The 18,423-nt window shown below is 31.5% G+C and overlaps 1 protein-coding gene across 2 annotated transcripts; it reads right to left on the bottom strand.

Moving 5' to 3' along the window:
- Window positions 1-12,934: 12,934 nt before the first annotated feature.
- On the bottom strand, window positions 12,935-17,146 carry LOC131025147 (alpha/beta hydrolase domain-containing protein VTE7). Of its 2 annotated transcripts, XM_057954769.1 has the most exons (11): window positions 16,737-17,146; window positions 16,131-16,225; window positions 15,948-16,045; window positions 15,783-15,832; window positions 15,128-15,223; window positions 14,933-15,022; window positions 14,459-14,551; window positions 14,243-14,338; window positions 14,102-14,167; window positions 13,901-14,026; window positions 12,935-13,465 (listed from the first exon to the last, which is right to left on the bottom strand). In XM_057954769.1, the coding sequence occupies exons 1-11, from the start codon at window positions 16,923-16,925 to the stop codon at window positions 13,382-13,384; spliced, it is 1,083 nt and encodes a 360-aa protein (XP_057810752.1). In that variant the 5' UTR covers window positions 16,926-17,146; the 3' UTR covers window positions 12,935-13,381. The 2 variants fall into 2 exon arrangements, with proteins under 2 accessions (XP_057810752.1, XP_057810753.1); XM_057954770.1 differs by lacking the exon at window positions 14,459-14,551 and having other exon boundaries at window positions 16,737-17,135.
- Window positions 17,147-18,423: the final 1,277 nt, after the last annotated feature.

Here is an 18,423-nt window from a genome sequence, read left to right as displayed (position 1 = left end):
CTTAGACAAACACCCTCTAAATCGCTATAAAGGTTGTTCTCACTAGATGAAAGAATCATCGATAAAGGTTGCCATTCGTTTGAACAATTCGATATTATTCAATGTTTTAATTCATCGAGATATAATAATAATAATAATAATAATAATAATAATAATAATAATAATAATAATAATAATAATAATAATAAAATCCAAGATTATTTTATGTTTTTCATAATTATTTCATCCTATATACAACCCCTTCCGATACACTATGTAGATGTAGGCCTGGGAATTGGGTCGGGTTCGGGTACCCTACCCGAAAAAATCGGGTACCCGAACCCGAATAACACCGAAAACCACTACCCGACCCCGACCCCGAAAAAAAATCGGGTACCCTAATACCCGAGTCGGGTATTCGGGTACCCTAAATTACCCGGTCAAAATCGCATTTTTCAAGTCAAACTGTGAAAATCGGGTATTTCGGGTATTAGGGTACCCGAATTACCCAATTTTGGCCTAATCGGGTATTCGGGTACCCTAATACCCGAAATACCCGATTTTTTTTTTAAAAAAATCGAAAATATAGCTCCCCTTATTTTCAATCGGGTATTCGGGTATACCCGATACCCGATTTTCAGCCGCTCAAACTACCCGATACCGAGCCCGACACCGATTTTTTCGGGTATTGGGTACCCGATACCCGATTTTTTCGGGTCGGGTAATCGGGTACCCGATACCCGAACCCTATCTTCCCACCCCTATGTAGATGGGATCAAGTTGTCAAATAAATTCCTAGACATATTATATAATTTGACTAAAACAAGATGAGTTTACCAGCTAAATAGAGTTTAAGAGCATCCGCAACGCTCTACTCGATGACTTATTTGAGTAGAGCGTTGCCATCGTGTAGGGGCATTGTGGGAGGGTCTACTCGAGCATTACTCGAGTGCTCGTGTAGCACTCGAGACAGCACGCGCCTCAATTAAAAAATATATATATATTTCAACGGCTTTTAACGGCTTTTATCAAGTAGGCTATCAAGTAATCCCAATGCAGCACTACTTACTCAATGTGGTCCTCCACTATCAAGTAGGCTATCAAGTAAGCCCATTACGAATACTCTAACTAACATAAAAACAGATCGGATTGAGTTAAAAACCAAAATTCATTTAAAGTCAGTGAATTTACAATTTAGGGAAAATTTTATTTGGTGATAAATTTCAAAGAAATTAGAAGTTCATGTATTATTTGACACTTTTTGAAGTTAATAATGTTAAAAACCAAAATTGACTCAAAGTTTATGTATTTACGCGCTAATAATTCAAATTATGATAAATTAATCTTTTTTGACAAAAAAAAAAATAGACAAAAACTTCCATGTGTGGTTATATGATTATATCCGATCTGAATATAAGTGATTGTTATGTGTGCGTGTATGATATTGTGATAATCTATACATATATAAAAGCTGGTCCATCTAGCCAAAAAAAATTCCCGCCCTTTTACTCAATTTATTTTTGGAAAGTTGACTAATTTATAGGATGATATATATATATATATATATATATATATATATATATATATATCCATAATTGTTGGATCAGATAAAGACACAGGAAAATTTGGAAAACAACTAAAATATATTGGACCATCACAAAGTGAGGATTCCACGATTCCTAATAAAGAATCTTCAAATTGAAGATGCCTTTGGTCTCTGACCATGATTAAGGCACTGACATTTAGCCCTTCTCTAGTTAATGGTTTTAACCCAATTTGAACCATTCCTAGATGTAAAAATTTATAATTTTGAGATTTATGATCTTCAATTAGATCTTTAGAACAAGAAGTTAATAAACTTGAAAGTTTAGAATCAACTTTGCAATTTGCAAACTATTATTCCATCCCATGGATTCTTAGATGGGATTATATTCTTCAAACTCAGAAAAGAGAAAAACCTGAGTTACAATTCTCTCCATCAATTTTGGTCCGAAGAATTTTCATTAAATGGTGGCCAAAAGAAGATTTCTTTGGAGTTTAGAATCAACTTTGCAATTTGCAAACTATTATTCCATCCCATGGATTCTTAGATGGGATTATATTCTTCAAACTCAGAAAAGAGAAAAACCTGAGTTACAATTCTCTCCATCAATTTTGGTCCGAAGAATTTTCATTAAATGGTGGCCAAAAGAAGATTTCTTTGGAGATTTCTGTGAACAGATTGGATTACAATCTAAACAACAGTTTTCTAAAAGGATAAAGAAAAAACATAAATTTAAAAATAAACAAAAATTTTATTCTAAAGAACCTTTAAAATCAAAACCTGTTAGAAAAGGTTATCCTAAACGAATAAAAAAGGCTAAACAAAATGAAGCCATTAAACCTGTTTGTTGGAAATGTGGAAAAATTGGCGATAAAGCTAATAAGTGTTTTGTTAAGAAAAAGATTAATAATCTCAATATTGATAGAGATTTAAAAGATGCTCTATGCAATATACTTCTTAATGAAGAAGAACAAGAAGATCTTTATGTCAATTTTATCAGAGAAAATTCCTCTGAATCTTCAGAATATGAATCTGAAGAAAATGAACAACAAAATTGCAATGAAGATTGCGATTGTGATGTATGTCTTATTAAATTCATGGGATTAGAAATAAATGTTATTTCTAATGAAGAAAACTTCATTCTTGATCTAATAGATCAAATAAAAGACCCTATAGAAAAAAGAAAAGCAATAGAACATTATCTTGTTCTAGCTTCAAGTTCTAATCAAGAACAAAAAATTACAAAACTTGAGAATCATATTTCTCAAGAACGAGAATTATATTCTTATCAAAAAATATTAGAAAAGGCTAATCAAGTTGAAAGAGAGCCTACAATTTCTGAATTAAAAGCAGAAATTAATCAGATAAAATCTGAAGTTAAAAATCTTAATGAAAGATTTAATCTTATGAAATCAAATTGGAAAAGTGATTCTTCTTCATCAGACGAAGAAGATAACATTATTTCCAATAGAGAAGAAGATCAAAATATTAATCAAATAATTTTTAAAGATCTAATCTGGATCAATAAAATTGATCAAATACGATCTCAAAAATGGTATTCCAAAGTCACTTTGATTATTAATAAAGAATTTACTATTACTATTAACGCTCTCCTTGATACAGGAGCAGATGTTAATTGTATTAGTGAAGGAATAATACCTTCAAAATATTATTCAAAGACTACCCAATTTATTACAGCAGCTAATAAGCAACCTCTCATTGTTAATTACAAATTATCTGATGTTGCTATTTGTAATTCAGGAGTGTGTCTAAACACATCTTTTATTTTAATCAAGAATATTTCTACTCCTGTTATTTTGGGAACACCTTTTTTCCAAATGCTTTTCCCTATTAATAAAATTAATGAGAAAGGTTTATTTGCTAAAGTTAAAGGAAAAAATTTACATTTTCCCTTCACTTCTGTTCCCATCACAAAATCCATTAACATTATTCAAAATGTTATTGATAATAAAAATTATTTTATTAATTCTCTTAAAGAGGAGATTAGATTTAAAAATATTAAAGAAAAGATCAATTCTGAAAAAATTCAAAATAAAATAAAACAAATTCTTGAAAAAATAAATAATGAAATTTGTGCTGAAGTTCCAAATGCTTTTTGGAACCGAAAAAAGCATGAAGTTAGTCTTCCATACATAGAAGGTTTTGATGAAGATAATATTTCTACTAAAGCAAGACCAATTGCTATGAATGAAAGACTATTAAAATATTGTAAAGAAGAAATTGATAGTCTTCTCAAAAAAGGTTTAATAAGGCCCAGTAAAAGTCAATGGAGTTGCCCGGCATTTTATGTTGAAAATGCTGCAGAAATTGAAAGAGGAGCTCCTAGACTTGTTATAAATTATAAACCGCTTAATAAAGCTCTCAAATGGATAAAGCATCCATTACCAAATAAAAGAGATTTGTTAAATAGATTATATACTGGAAATATATTTTCCTCTTTTGACCTTAAATCAGGGTTTTATCAAATTCTTCTTAAAGAAGAAGATAAATATAAAACAGCTTTTACTGTTCCTTTTGGACATTTCGAATGGAATGTTATGCCATTTGGTTTAAAAAATGCTCCAATGGAATTTCAAAATATTATGAATCAAATTTTTAATCCTTATATAGATTTTATAATTATCTATATTGATGATGTTTTAATTTTTTCTGAAAACATTGATCAACACTTTAAACATCTTAATATTTTTATACAAGCCACTAAAAAGGCTGGTTTAGCTATTAATATTAAGAAAGTTAGACTTTTTCAAACAAAAATAAAATTTCTTGGACATTATATTGAGAACAAAATAATTGTTCCTATTGAAAGGGTAATTTTATTTGCGGATAAATTTCCCGATAAAATTACAGATCTTAATCAACTCCAACGATTTCTTGGTTGCCTAAATTATATAGGTGATTTTTATCAAGATCTCGCAAAAGATTGTAAGTTATTATTCCAAAGGTTAAAGAAAAATCCTTTACCTTGGTCTGATAAACATACAGAAGCTGTTAAAAGAATTAAGCTCAGAGTTAAAGAACTCCCATGTTTATCCCTTGCTAATCCTGAAGCATTTAAGATAATCGAATCTGATGCATCTGAAATCGGATACGGAGGAATTCTTAAACAAAGAAATTCCGATGGTTCTAAAGAAGAACTTATTCGATTTACATCTGGAATTTGGAATGATTCTCAAAAGAATTATTCTACCATTAAAAAAGAATTACTTGCAATTGTTAAATGTGTTGCTAAATTTGAAAGTGACATATTAAACCAGAAATTCTTAATAAGAGTTTATTGTAAATCAGCCAAGGATATTCTTTTAAAAGATGTCAAAAATATTGCATCAAAACAAATTTTTGCTAGATGGCAATCCATATTAGCATGTTTTGATTTTGACATTGAACATATATCTGGAAAATCAAATTCATTGCCAGATTTTCTAACCCGAGAATTCTTGCAGGGAAGAAGCCTGGAAAACCGTTGTAAAACAACGTGCTATGGGAAAACGACCAATGATGAATTTGGGGAAGAATCCAAATCCCAATCAAACGACTAAAAAGTCTAATCTTCTGGCTAAAAAGCCTACCAAAGAAGAAGAAGTTAGTCTTACAAATTTTGATCCTAATAAGGAATTTGAAGACGACGATATGGCATACGATATACAATTATATCAAAATGCTATATTTCTTCAAAAGGGATCTAAAGAAGAAATTAGATACCCATATCTGAATTCCGGATATATTAATTGTTGCCCAATTGAAAAAGATCTAAAAGGTTTATCTCCATTTCAATTGGCTCAAACTCATCTTAATAAAGATATTTTACCAATTTTTGGTAAAAAGAGTAGAAATTATTTTGAGGCAATTCTCCTTGAAACAGGATCTGTTGAAATTCAACACAGTGATCGAGGTAGCGAATACGCCTATTCTAAATGTGTTATTAAGAAAATTCTTTCTGCCTCAAATTGGGGTTTGCCTACTTATCAAAGTAGACAACTTGAAACATATCAAGATCTCCCTAATTATTATAGCTTTCATGATTATGTTAAAGCTTGGGATAATTTATTCATCTATGAAAATAAAAATAGAAAACATTCATGGTGGATCAAATTTGATCTAGAGGATGTTACTCAACACATTCCTCAATGGTTTTCAATATTTTTCTTTTCATGGGGGGTATCACCTATAATATTCCCTCGAAGAATTAAACTCATATGGAGAAAATTCCAAGAAGTTAATAAACTTGAAAGTTTAGAATCAACTTTGCAATTTGCAAACTATTATTCCATCCCATGGATTCTTAGATGGGATTATATTCTTCAAACTCAGAAAAGAGAAAAACCTGAGTTACAATTCTCTCCATCAATTTTGGTCCGAAGAATTTTCATTAAATGGTGGCCAAAAGAAGATTTCTTTGGAGAAGGAAGAACTTATGACAGAAGAGGAATTCTCTCTATCAAAACATCATCCCAAATAATTGAGAGATTAAATTATCAGAATCCTTCAAAGAATTCTTTGCTTAAAGATCTTTTCCAATCTATGGATAAAGATTCAATTAATTCTTTGTGGAAAGAAGTCTTTGGACAAGCAAATCCAGAAATGATCAAAGAAGGAAATTCTTCAACTCCTTCCTCATCAACGGTAGAAAATCTTATTACCAATGATACAGAAATGCTGGATACTGAAGACTTTCAAGAAGCTCAAGATCCTTATAGTGATCTTAATAAATTCTTACTTGAAGATATTAGTCATGAATAGAATGGCAAGACAAATGCGTAATGACGCATGCCATGATGTAATTAGATTAGTACTATTTACTTTTTGACTTTTGTTGCTTTTACTTTTTGAAAATAATGGCTTGTTGTCGGAAGCCTTTTGCTTTAAATATGTAAGGTCCTCACTTGTTAGAGGCACCAAGTTTTAGAAGCATAAGTGTTTGTAATCATATACTCCCTCTTCTTGTAAAAAATCTTCTCTTGTTCGTGTGTTCGAAGTAATATTGAAGAAATTCTTCATGTAAGTTTTTGTTATGAATTATGAGTCTAAATCCTACTGCATATAATAATATTTTCTATGCTCCTTATGATTATGTTATTTTAGATAGCAATCGTGCTAATTACTTTAAAAAATTAAAAGAAAAAATAAAATGTATTAAAAATTTTATTGAATATCTTGAAAGAGTTTTGGAAACTCCAGGACTTAACGATTTTCATAGATTCGAAATCTTTAATTTCAAATTACAGAAAGCTAAACAAAGCTTAAAAGCCTTTGAATCTCAAGGCTCATATTTATCTGCTGCATAATATTGTTTGCTTAATTTAAGCAAATCTTATTTAAACACTCTGATAATATCAATTCCTAATTAGGAATTTTAGATACCACGCCTAGTGGTATCAGAGCCAAATTGGTGATTATAGAGGGGAAGTAAAATCTTCATTTTTCAATTGAAAATTTCTATCTAATTTATAAATTGAAAGTTGTTGATTGCTCTACACGAGCTTTGCTCCAAGTCAGGTACCGTAAAGCCTGTAAAGCCTAAAGGGTAAGGTAGGATAAATCCTTGACAGTATCAATCAAAACTCTTCAATGAATAAATTAGTAAGAAGTCTTTCAAAGAAGAAGTCCTCTTCAAATAATTCAAAGAATTACAAAAATAAAGAAATTGTTTTATCTGAAAATTTCGAGAGAAATTTACAAGATTGGAAATTACCAAAGGTCTCTCAAACAAAAATTTATAAACAAGGAACCTTCGAATTCCGAAGTGATTATATCGTAAAAACGATAGAACAATCAATCCCTCTCATAGGAGGATTTGATTCTTTTAAACTTCTTTCTAAAGATCTAATTGAAGATCATAAATCTCAAAATTATAAATTTTTACATCTAGGAATGGTTCAAATTGGGTTAAAACCATTAACTAGAGAAGGGCTAAATGTCAGTGCCTTAATCATGGTCAGAGACCAAAGGCATCTTCAATTTGAAGATTCTTTATTAGGAATCGTGGAATCCTCACTTTGTGATGGTCCAATATATTTTAGTTGTTTTCCAAATTTTCCTGTGTCTTTATCTGATCCAACAATTATGGATACTCTTACTTTAAATATAAAGACTGAAGGTTTTAAAATGAATTCTCGAACAGAAAATATTGTTCTTACTTATAGAATTTGTTATAAAGCTATGAATACTACTATTTCTAGATTTAATATTCAAACAGATCAAATAAGATCTAGAAATGGTGAAACAACTCTTTTTATTACTGATACTGCCAAAGGAAATTTAGCAGTACCAAAAACCATAAAATGGAATCAAGTGACTCTTCCAGAAGTCTGGAAACTTGAAAATATTTCTCCACCTGTTAAAGAAGAAAAAAGAGAACTTGAAAGCATCGTTCAATACGTTGATGGTGATGTTGAAATCAAGTTCAAATCTAGAAGGTTTCGTCTTAAACTGGATGAAGAACTTTTAAGTACTTCTAGAGCTTCTACTTCTTCTGTTCCTTTATCTGATTTTGAAAGAGTCAGTATATCTGGAATTAATAAAACTCCAGAACAGGTTTCTCAACCTGAATACAAGGTTGAAGTCCCAGAGAGTAGAAATTATAGGAGAAATACTGGATCTCCTACACTCTCCGATATGGGTTATAGTAATAATATTTTTATGATTAAAAATAATCTTTCTTTCTCTAAAAGAGTAGAGAAAAGTCTTAATAAGACTAAAAATAGTGAAAAAAGAAAATGGTTTCTTTATTCTCTTTCTACAGGTCAAAAATCTCTTTATACAAAAAGATATGATGAATGGAGTAAAACTCATGGTTTAAAATTAGATTTTTTCTCTTGGCTTGAAAATCTTTATTTTCCACAAAGAGAAAAAGAATTTCCTGATTTTAATAATAAAAGTTTTTTATCAGTTTTAGAAAAGAAATATAGAATTTATTCTCATGAAACTGATGAAGCTGTTGAGGAAATTCATCCTCCATTTTCTACTCTTGTTCTTAAAAAAGGAGAAAAAGAGATTTTCGCTACTCCTATTAAATCCGAATCCGGAAAAGGAGACTTTGATAATATTATACAGCAAAATAATTTTACTAATCTTGCTTTACATTCTCTTGGTAATCAAACCAATAGAATAGAAGAAATGCTTTGTCCTAAAAAGGAAAAGTATACAGATACGCTTATGATTAAACCTCCTCCTAATCTTAAAAAAGAAAATTTTCTGTTAAGTTCTAAAAAGGACAATGATTTTTTAGATGGTTTAATTACTAGACTGCAAAAAATTAGTGTGACTGAAAAACATGATAAACCTGGAAGCAGTTATAATCATGTTTCGGTTATCACTAAAGAAGAAAATTCTTCTGATGACGATTTACAAGTCAATAAAATTATTAAAGTTGCTAATGTCAAACCTTTTTATACAAAAAATACTCCTATTGATCTTCAAATTGAAGACCATAAGGATTTTGCTCAATTCAGTGGTGAAGCCATTACTGAATGGAATATCGATGGAAAATCTGAATATCAGATTAAAACTATTGTTAAACAAATGCTTATTTATTCATCAGCAGCCAAAATCAAAGGTAATAAGGATTATAATATTGCTCAAGCAATTATTACTGGTTTTACCGGTCAATTACAAGGCTGGTGGGATTTTTATATCTCAAAAGAAGCTAAGAATAAAATTCTTAGTGCCAGTATTACTGATCCTATTTCAAAAGAAGTAGAATCAGATGTATATATATATATATATATATGCTTAATTAAATGTAATTAAATCTACATTTAATTGAACGACATTTATTCCCATCATCTATATATGAAATTTATATGTAAAAATTTGTAGATCTCTAATTTCAATTAAGTCTTTTGTGAGAAATATTCATCCAATAAATAAAATTCAAAATATAAATACATATAAATTGCATGGGATCTTGTAGTCATTTGCAAAAGTGAATATTCTTTTTGATTTACACGCAATTTTAGATTATAAATTGTTTTTGAATTCAAGAGAATAAAAAATTATTTACGAACTCGTAGCAATATCTCATATAAATTATTTTTGATTTACACGCTATCTCATAGATTGATTTCTAATTATTTTCAATTAAATCTTTTGGAGATAAACAAAAGAAGGGCTATATAAGGCTCCTGTTAATCTATACATATATCTATCTATCTATACATATATAAAAGCTGGTCCATCTAGCCAAAAAAAATTCCCGCCCTTTTACTCAATTTATTTTTGGAAAGTTGACTAATTTATAGGATGATATATATATATATATATATATATATATATATATATATATATACTCCCTCCGTCCCACGAATCTTGACACGTTTTCCTTTTTGGGCCGTCCCACGAATCTTGACACGTTTCATTTTTTGGTAATAATTATTACCTTCTCTCTCCTACTTTATCACCTTTATTATATTCTCTCTCCTACTTTATCACTTTTATTACATTCTCTCTCTTACTTTATCAATTTTATACTTTATTAATTACACACTTAAAACACTAATCTACAACTCCTTAATTCCAGTGCCGAACCCAAACGTGTCAAGACTCATGGGACGGAGGGAGTATATATATTCTTAATTAAATGTAATTAAATCTACATTTAATTGAACGACATTTATTCCCATCATCTATATATGAAATTTATATGTAAAAATTTGTAGATCACTAATTTCAATTAAGTCTTTTGTGAGAAATATTCATCCAATAAATAAAATTCAAAATATAAATACATATAAATTGCATGGGATCTTGTAGTCATTTGCAAAAGTGAATATTCTTTTTGATTTACACGCAATTTTAGACTATAGATTGTTTTTTAGTTCAAGAGAATAAAAAATTATTTACGAATTCGTAGCAATATCTCATATAAATTATTTTTGATTTACACGCTATCTCATAGATTGATTTCTAATTATTTTCAATTAAATCTTTTGGAGATAAACAAAAGAAGGGCTATATAAGGCTCCTGTTAATTTTTTGTTGTGATTTTTGCAAAGTATGACAAACAACAACAACAACAACAACAACAACAACAACAACAACAACAACAATAATAATAATAATAATAATAATAATAATAATAATAATAATAATAATAATAATAATATTCTTATTAATGCTAAACACGACACAATAGATCATCCAATCATATCTCCATAAATCATGACCCACATTGATTATGTTTCTATGTTTTGTCTAACAAATCAAAATACCAATATACCAATCAACTATCAACGAAATTATGAAATACATATTAAGCAGAGTAAGGTATTGATTGGTATGCATGATTAATGAGATTTTTGTACCATCTTTACATCTAAACAAAGGAGACGAAGAAGAAACCCTATCTCAGGCATGCATGACGTCAGATCTAAGAGAGAGAGGTGATAGTGTGAAATGTGTAATTTGGCAACATTCCATATATATCTCCAAAAAATGTAACAACTTTTTATTATCGTCAAACCAAAATCAACTCCATTATCAAAGCATCTCATTCAATATAATATATTAAATATATAAGTTTCATATATATCTCCCATCAAATGTGTATCCCCGTGGCCTATATAAACTAACTTTTGGTGTGAAATTTTTACTTATACTCACTTCTTCTTTTGATATTCATCATTTCTCTAATCACAAACATGCCGACCATATATGTGGTCTTTAGTAAAAAAATTGCAACCAAATAATGGCAGATCTGCAATGAATTAAATATGAGGCTATTTTATTTTGGAATGGAAAGTTCTCACATACCATAATGCAGGACATCAAGTATTGATACCAAGGATGACACTGATACCAGTTGATCCAAGACTACCGCTCAAGTTTCAACGGCAGCAGTTCCCTATTATTGTTTCTTATGCAATGACTATAAACAAAAGTCAAGGTCAATCACTCTCTCATGTGGGTTTATTTTTTAATAGGCATATTTTTAGTCACAATCAGTTTTATGTAACTATTTCTAGAGTTACAAGTCGAATGAGTCTGAAAATTTTGATATGTAATGAAGACAAAGTAGATTATTAATTCTACAAATGTTGTATATAAATTATAAAGAAGTGTTCCAAATTTTATAATAATAAGATGACAAGTTTGCAATTGTCTTTTCATGTATTATTATTTTCACCTTTATTTTTAAGTAATTTAAAATGTTAGTTTTAAATATATTTTAGCAGTAACATAGTTGGTATAACAATTGTATAATAAAATATTTTAAAATCATTTATTTTAGAGATTATACAAAAGTGTCTTTCAGAATGTTACAATAAAATGCTTATATTGTTCGATGTCTTACTTAATCATGTATAGACATCCTATGAACTTTTACGTAAATGGATGAATTTTAAAATAAGTTATGATATTTTTTATTATTTTATATCTTTATTTTAATTTTAATAACTTTCAACAAAAATATATTCATATTTCTTTTAAAAAATTAGTTAAGCAAAACCAAATTTTAACAACATATGTAATCCCGTGCATCGCACGGGTAAAACACTAGTGTAGTTAATATCTTAAGTTAAATGTTATTATATTCGAATCTATCTTCACACAATATTTAATAAAAATATTTGTTCATTCATAAGAAATATGACCGTTCTTATAAATAAAAGGGATTTTGGTAAATAAACCATAAACTATTTCGGACTACAATTTTAACGTGATTTTTAAAATGTGGTTTATTAAATCACCATCTTTCCAATTTTGCAATTCCGTCCCCTCATTTTTTTTTCGATTGCCAAAGTGTTTAATTGGAGTTTACATGAACTAGTAAAGACGAAGTCATTTTTTGACGCTAAACGACGTTGTTTCATACAATTTCAATTAAAAATTTATTCAAATTACAAAGAAACTGTATCATGTATTTGCATCATAATTTTCAATATTCATGAATTTTATTGCAAACGATATCGTCACATAATATTACGTGGAGAACTAATCCAAGTAAACTCCAAATCAACAATCTGACGACCGCAAAAAATTTGGGGAACAAAATTGCAAAAATTGAAAAAGTAGTGATTTTTTTTTTTTGAAGGGAAATAAGAAATAAAAAAAGTAGTGATTTAATTGGTCACACTTCAAACGTCACATTAAAATTATAAATCTAAAATAATTCATGATTTTATTTGCCAAAATCCCTAAATAAAAATGACATTTCTTGTTATTTTATTTTATTTTATTTATTTTTAATAAGACAAGCAAAATTGACTATGATTTTGAATAAAAATAGTTTTATAAATAAAATTGTAAATTATTTTGAAGATAAACCTACCACTATTCCAAATAAAAGCGATAATATTATGATTAAAATTATTTATGTTGTTCTAACTAAACTAGTTAAGTCCGATACGAATTCAATTCAGAATCAAGAAGAGAGACAGAGGCCGACCAAAATGTGAAACCCTCAAAATACTTTAATTTTAATTTGTGGCATCAATTTCCTCGTCTCAAAGAATTGGTGATTGTGGATTACATCTCTGAATATAACTGGAATGGTGTAAGAATTAACCATAGCCGTACATCAATTTATAGACGTGGATGCGGAGTTTGATGTTCCAAATATTCGATACATTTAAGTTCTCGAGTTCAATACGATAGGTAGTAGGGGATGGGAGTCGGATATACGCATACGTTGGTTGCCCGATAAGGCTACTGCCTCGTGGTTCGCTTCGTTGAACCAACTTGTGAAGATGCAAGAGGGTGGATATGGATATGTCGGAGATGGTTTAGCTGTACCTGTGGTGGAGAATTTGACGATCGCCCGGGCTTTCCTATGGAGCTGTTGCCCCAACTTCATAAGCATTCAACCACGTTTTGCAGAGATGGTGGATGTTGAAGCGTTCAGACAGTTGAAGATGAAGACGAGGGAACTTCTTCACTTCCAACAGAAATAGGGATTGGAGCTTTCCACACCCTAATCACTTCCTGTTTAATGGAGTTAGACTTAATCACTATATAGACAACCTTTTTTTATGTGTTAGACTCTATAGGTAGGTTGAAATAATGATGAAGATCTTGATGAAATAAAGCATTGAATAATATCGAATTGTTCAATAGCTTGCAGCGAATGGCAACCTTTATCAATGATTCTTGCATTTTACCATTCTCACTATATATCGAATTAATTCAACACATTTAATTAATCTTTTCATTCTTTCTCTAAGAAGACCAAAAGGTTGTTCAATAGCTTGCTAACGACACAGAAGAGCTCTATATTCTAAGATCAAATTGCTATAAACACAAATTATGTCAAGGAATCACTCATGACCAGAAGAGTCATGCAACTCATAAGCACTAAATTGAGTCCATAAAGAGGCCAACCAACTATTCGTCTTAATTTCCTCAAGTAACCATAAATACCTTGCTCTCAGCTCGAACGAACTCTGATATTAACTTGGAAACAGCAGCAGGCTTCTCCACGTGAGGGATGTGGCCGCACTCTGGTATTTGGCGTATTATTGCATTTGGTAATTCGCTGTGTAGTCTCTGTATAGGAAAGGAATAACACATCACTTTTTCCATTCGCGAACTCGTGCAGTAGAAACTAAGACGAAAACTCACCACTGCAAGCTTATAGTCAATAATCTGGTCATTTTCTCCCCATATAATTAGTGTTTTCTGTTTAACCTGCAGAAAGCAGATCAGATAATTTCGAATGGAGACTAAAGCATAACTATGGTGTCGGTAGTATGATATATATACCTGTCCGATTTGAGCACTGACGTTGTAGCCCCCGCTTGTCATAAAATCAACGGTTGCATCAGTCCACCAAGGCAAGAGACAATGTAGACGCCCGATCTGCATCAGTATTAAGGATTATCATAATTCAAACAAAATAAATGTTCGACATATAGAGAATCTGTAAAATACAAGCGGTGCAGTTTTTTCATTGTCATAATATTAATTGTCACCACTCACCTTTGCCCACTCATAGCAAGTATCCCATGTTAAGCTATTGAAAGCCAATAATGTTGCACATAGGCGCAACGGTAAGGACTTTAATAAATACACCTGTGCAGCAGTCGGATATGATTCAGACGTTAAGAAGGATACCTGGACTGCACAAACTAAAACTAAATAGGAAGCTCAAAAAAGAAAATGGGATATGAAATATGCAGCCCGTTGATTCTGTATCTGGAATAGGTTCTCATCCAAATGTATTTCAAGAGATATTATGTCGAGTCTTGGCATATAGTTCTTGAAGATTTCTCAGTCGATATGAACTCAGGAAAGGATATAGATACAGTAAACACATGTTAACTGCTTCTATTTCCACTTAAAAGCTTTTAGGCACGAGAAGGAGGATTAATTGCATAGCTTGATCACAAATGTAAAATTAGAGTGAAGCAATAACCAGCAGAACATGAACATTCAAGTTGTTGTGAAACTCACTCCGGCATATGCCATCACTTTAGGTAATGTAGCAAGGTGTCCGGTACCTTCGGCATAGACACTTGCATCAATTAGAATCAGCTTGTCAACCTAAAATTTAAATGAAGAACAGGGAACTCAATAGTTTAAGCAAAATGACAATCATAAATAATAATCATCCACATAGACTAACGGAAAATCTCAGACGATGCTTACAGCTTCCGGGTGGTTGACTGCGAAGTCAATGGCAACAGCAGCTCCAAGACTTGGTCCGACCAATGTCATTGGCCTCTTAATATAGGAACTCCAAAACTGGGTAAGACCAATCTTAAATGGTAAGCTAAACTTCTCATGTGTTTTGGAATGAAGCTATAATCAGCCGTAACAAGTGCTTGTCGGCCTCTCCCAAGAGCCGAGAGAGGTAAGGTCTGAAGTTCAGGGAATCAATTAAAGCAGAACAAAAGAGTGGCATCTTGAATTGACAACTCTATGGCAAATAGTAAGATTTTGGTACACTCTGCAACACTACTTCATCTTTCGATTGGAACGGCACATACTTAGATCTAATCCCTCAATCTGAGACAGTTTACTTCAAAATAATACAATACTACTCCCTCCTTCCGCGATATCGTTTCCACATTTGCCATTTCGGTTTGTCCGCGAAGTCGTTTCCACTTCCATTTATAGAAGTAGGTCCACATCACTTTTCTTAAAACCCGGGCCGTCCACAATGTGGAAACGATATCGCGGACGGAGGGAGTATATCATAATGAATACAAGCAAATGATAACCTAAAAAGAGTGTTTACATAAACAGTTTTTTTTTTTTTTGGTAAGTTACATAAACAGAATTAACAGAAAGGAGTTCACACCTGATAGAGGTGATCACGCTTGGAAGCCACGCTGCACGAAGGAAGCTTCTCTAGAAAAACACAACACGAAAAGTTGAAAAATTAAGCAAGATACGGTGTGCACTTATAGAAAAAGTCATCTAAATAAACCATCAAAAAAAGTGAAGCTAAATCAAGAAAACATGCCCAAATCAGAGAAGCCCCATCCCAGAACATCAACAGCCCACGTCTCAAATCCAGCCTCTTCGAGTAAAGGAAGACCATATCTCCATTCAAAACACGAGCTGAAGGATAAGATGTGATGAACTAGGAATCACAAAACAGAGAGCAATGTTCCCAAAATATCATATAATCTTCACATTCTCAAACCTATCAAATCCGTGAAGAAGAACTAGTGGAACTGTATTAAGCTGTGTTTTCGGCTGTATGCAGCTACTCATTACGCGAGTCCCCGACAAACTTAGCTACACATAAGGGAAGATTCCCATTAATCAAATGGTAAGAGTTTACTAACCAGACAAAAGAAGTGATTACAAAATCCATACATTATGCAACACCAACATTAATTCAGCATTTTTCATATATATATTTTCTAGATCTCACAACTTCAACTTGCAGATATGTACCTCCATACATACATGAGTGGATAATGCAGTAGAATCCAATGGTACCAACACTCTCAAAATATCACCAAACAAAGGAAAAAGACAAAGAACCAAAAACAAAAACAAAAACAAAAACAAAAAAAAATCAACATTCGTTTCACCGAGCAAAACATCGAAATCTCCGCATGCACGGATAGTCAGTCTCCACTTCTTTAGGCTCAAATATGAGAAATTAAACATCATTTCCTAACTAAAAGAAGCAACAAATTGAGCATGCAATGGAGTTCTAGGCCAGTATACAGGATGAAGTGAATTAAACCTAAATAGCATGAAAATCAGAAGAAGAAAAAAAAAATCTGCAAAACTTTACATCTACGGGCAGTCGCTGAATCCTGGAAGCCAGCTTCCTGGCGAAAGGGTCTCTAATACTCTCCATTTGTTTAGGGAGAAATGAGGGAAAATCGGTGGCTGAGGTTATGAAGCTTTGCCTTGGACTGAATTTCGCGGCGGATTTGGGTCCCACAAGCGGCGGGGGCAGCGCGGCGCTGGCTATGAGCATCGTGGGTCAACCCGAAATATATTCCGGGGCGGGTAAATGGGCTGGCGCTATGTCAATATGTGGACCTTAATTATAGCCTATTTATACTTCATCGGACCTCTGTGTAAATGGCGCGAAAAGGTGGGTGGGGTGGGGTGGGGCCCATCCTCTCCGTGGTAACGCTTCCAACATGTGTTTTATGCGTATGGAATTTCTATTTTTTATCCCTATCCCGATGAGTCGAAATGAAAGCTCTTTTTTCTCTATTTGAATAAGTTTGGAATGAGACAATCGAAAATTTGACGCGAATAAATAAAAAATTTGTTCTACGTTTTCGGGCAATATTTGTGCGTTCAACTCTAGTCGTTGAATTATTAAAATTTTGACAAATAATTATTTTTTTTTCTAAAAGTTATACCGACGTTTACTACAAGAAAATGATGTTCCCGGCATAAATAATCATCGTTAAAATTCATATTTTTTGTCGTTAAAACTATTAGTGACGAATTAAAGGGCTTTTTTAATCTAATCGTGATAAACACTGTCAACGACGGAAAGTTCTCATCGAGTCATCGTTAATTCGTAGTCTGAATTTACGACCACATTTATGAATTTAAAGATGGGTATTTTCGTTGTTCATTAACGACGATGCATTTTCGTAGTTAATAAAATTGGTTGGACTATGTCGTTGATCAAAGGTGATTTTATCGTTGTGTTTTTTATTATAATAATTATTATTATCATTGCGATATATAAACTTATTAGGATATTAATATACTCGCCCATATAGCAAAATATAATCAAATATTCAAGGTACGTGAAGATCAACACCGGGTAGACTTTTTACTTGAGAGTGATCACATGTTACTATGTTAGCTAGGTTTTCAATTCATGCTAGTATTAGTTTGGAAATGGATTTATTGTGCAATATGAATATATGATAGTTAATTAAATAGGAATATTGGCCTATAAATACTAGAACTTTTACTATTTTCTGGTTTTGCACCTCAATTTTAAAATATGCATATAAATATTTGAACTAATCAGCGAATTTTTACTCCCAAATTGTTACTGACATGGTAATCGGATTGACATCTCAAACTCTATAATTACATGGTCTAAATTTCACATTAACAACAAACTTATCTGCTTCATTATGCATTTCAAACTTTCCTCCCAATCCGGCCAGGGCTGTAACTAGCTATATGCACAACATGCAATTGCCTAGAGCCCCAAATCTTGAGGGGCCCATTTTTTAGCTCAAGTATGTAAGTATATATAAATATATATAATATTTTTAAAGATTAATATTCATTATTTTTCTATTTATTTTGTGTTCAAATGCAAACAAGACAAATGGATAAAGCTAGAAAGGCGAGACTATCAAAGAAGCAGATCACGAGACGCAAAGGGAGACTGACTCCAAGAAATTTTTGACAAAGGTGTGGAAAATTCCAGCTCCTCATAAGGCGAAAGTCACGGCTTGGAGAATATTACAAGATAGAATTCCTTCTTGTGA

This window comes from Salvia miltiorrhiza, chromosome 5 (genome assembly GCF_028751815.1).
Source record: "Salvia miltiorrhiza cultivar Shanhuang (shh) chromosome 5, IMPLAD_Smil_shh, whole genome shotgun sequence".
NCBI lineage: Eukaryota > Viridiplantae > Streptophyta > Magnoliopsida > Lamiales > Lamiaceae > Salvia > Salvia miltiorrhiza.
The sequence above is the reverse complement of the archived record's forward strand: the minus strand, read 5'-3'. Positions and strand labels throughout refer to the sequence as shown.

What these genes read in the sequence shown, in the direction of transcription:
- LOC131025147 (XM_057954769.1), bottom strand. Translation starts at nt 16,925, where the DNA reads ATGCTCATAGCCAGCGCCGCGCTGCCCCCGCCGCTTGTGGGACCCAAA. An exon ending in CTTCTTCACGGATTTGATAG is followed by an intron (nt 16,046 to 16,130) that starts GTTTGAGAATGT and finishes CTTATCCTTCAG; the next exon opens with CTCGTGTTTTGAATGGAGAT. An exon ending in TCAGTGCTCAAATCGGACAG is followed by an intron (nt 14,168 to 14,242) that starts GTATATATATCA and finishes TGCTTTCTGCAG; the next exon opens with GTTAAACAGAAAACACTAAT.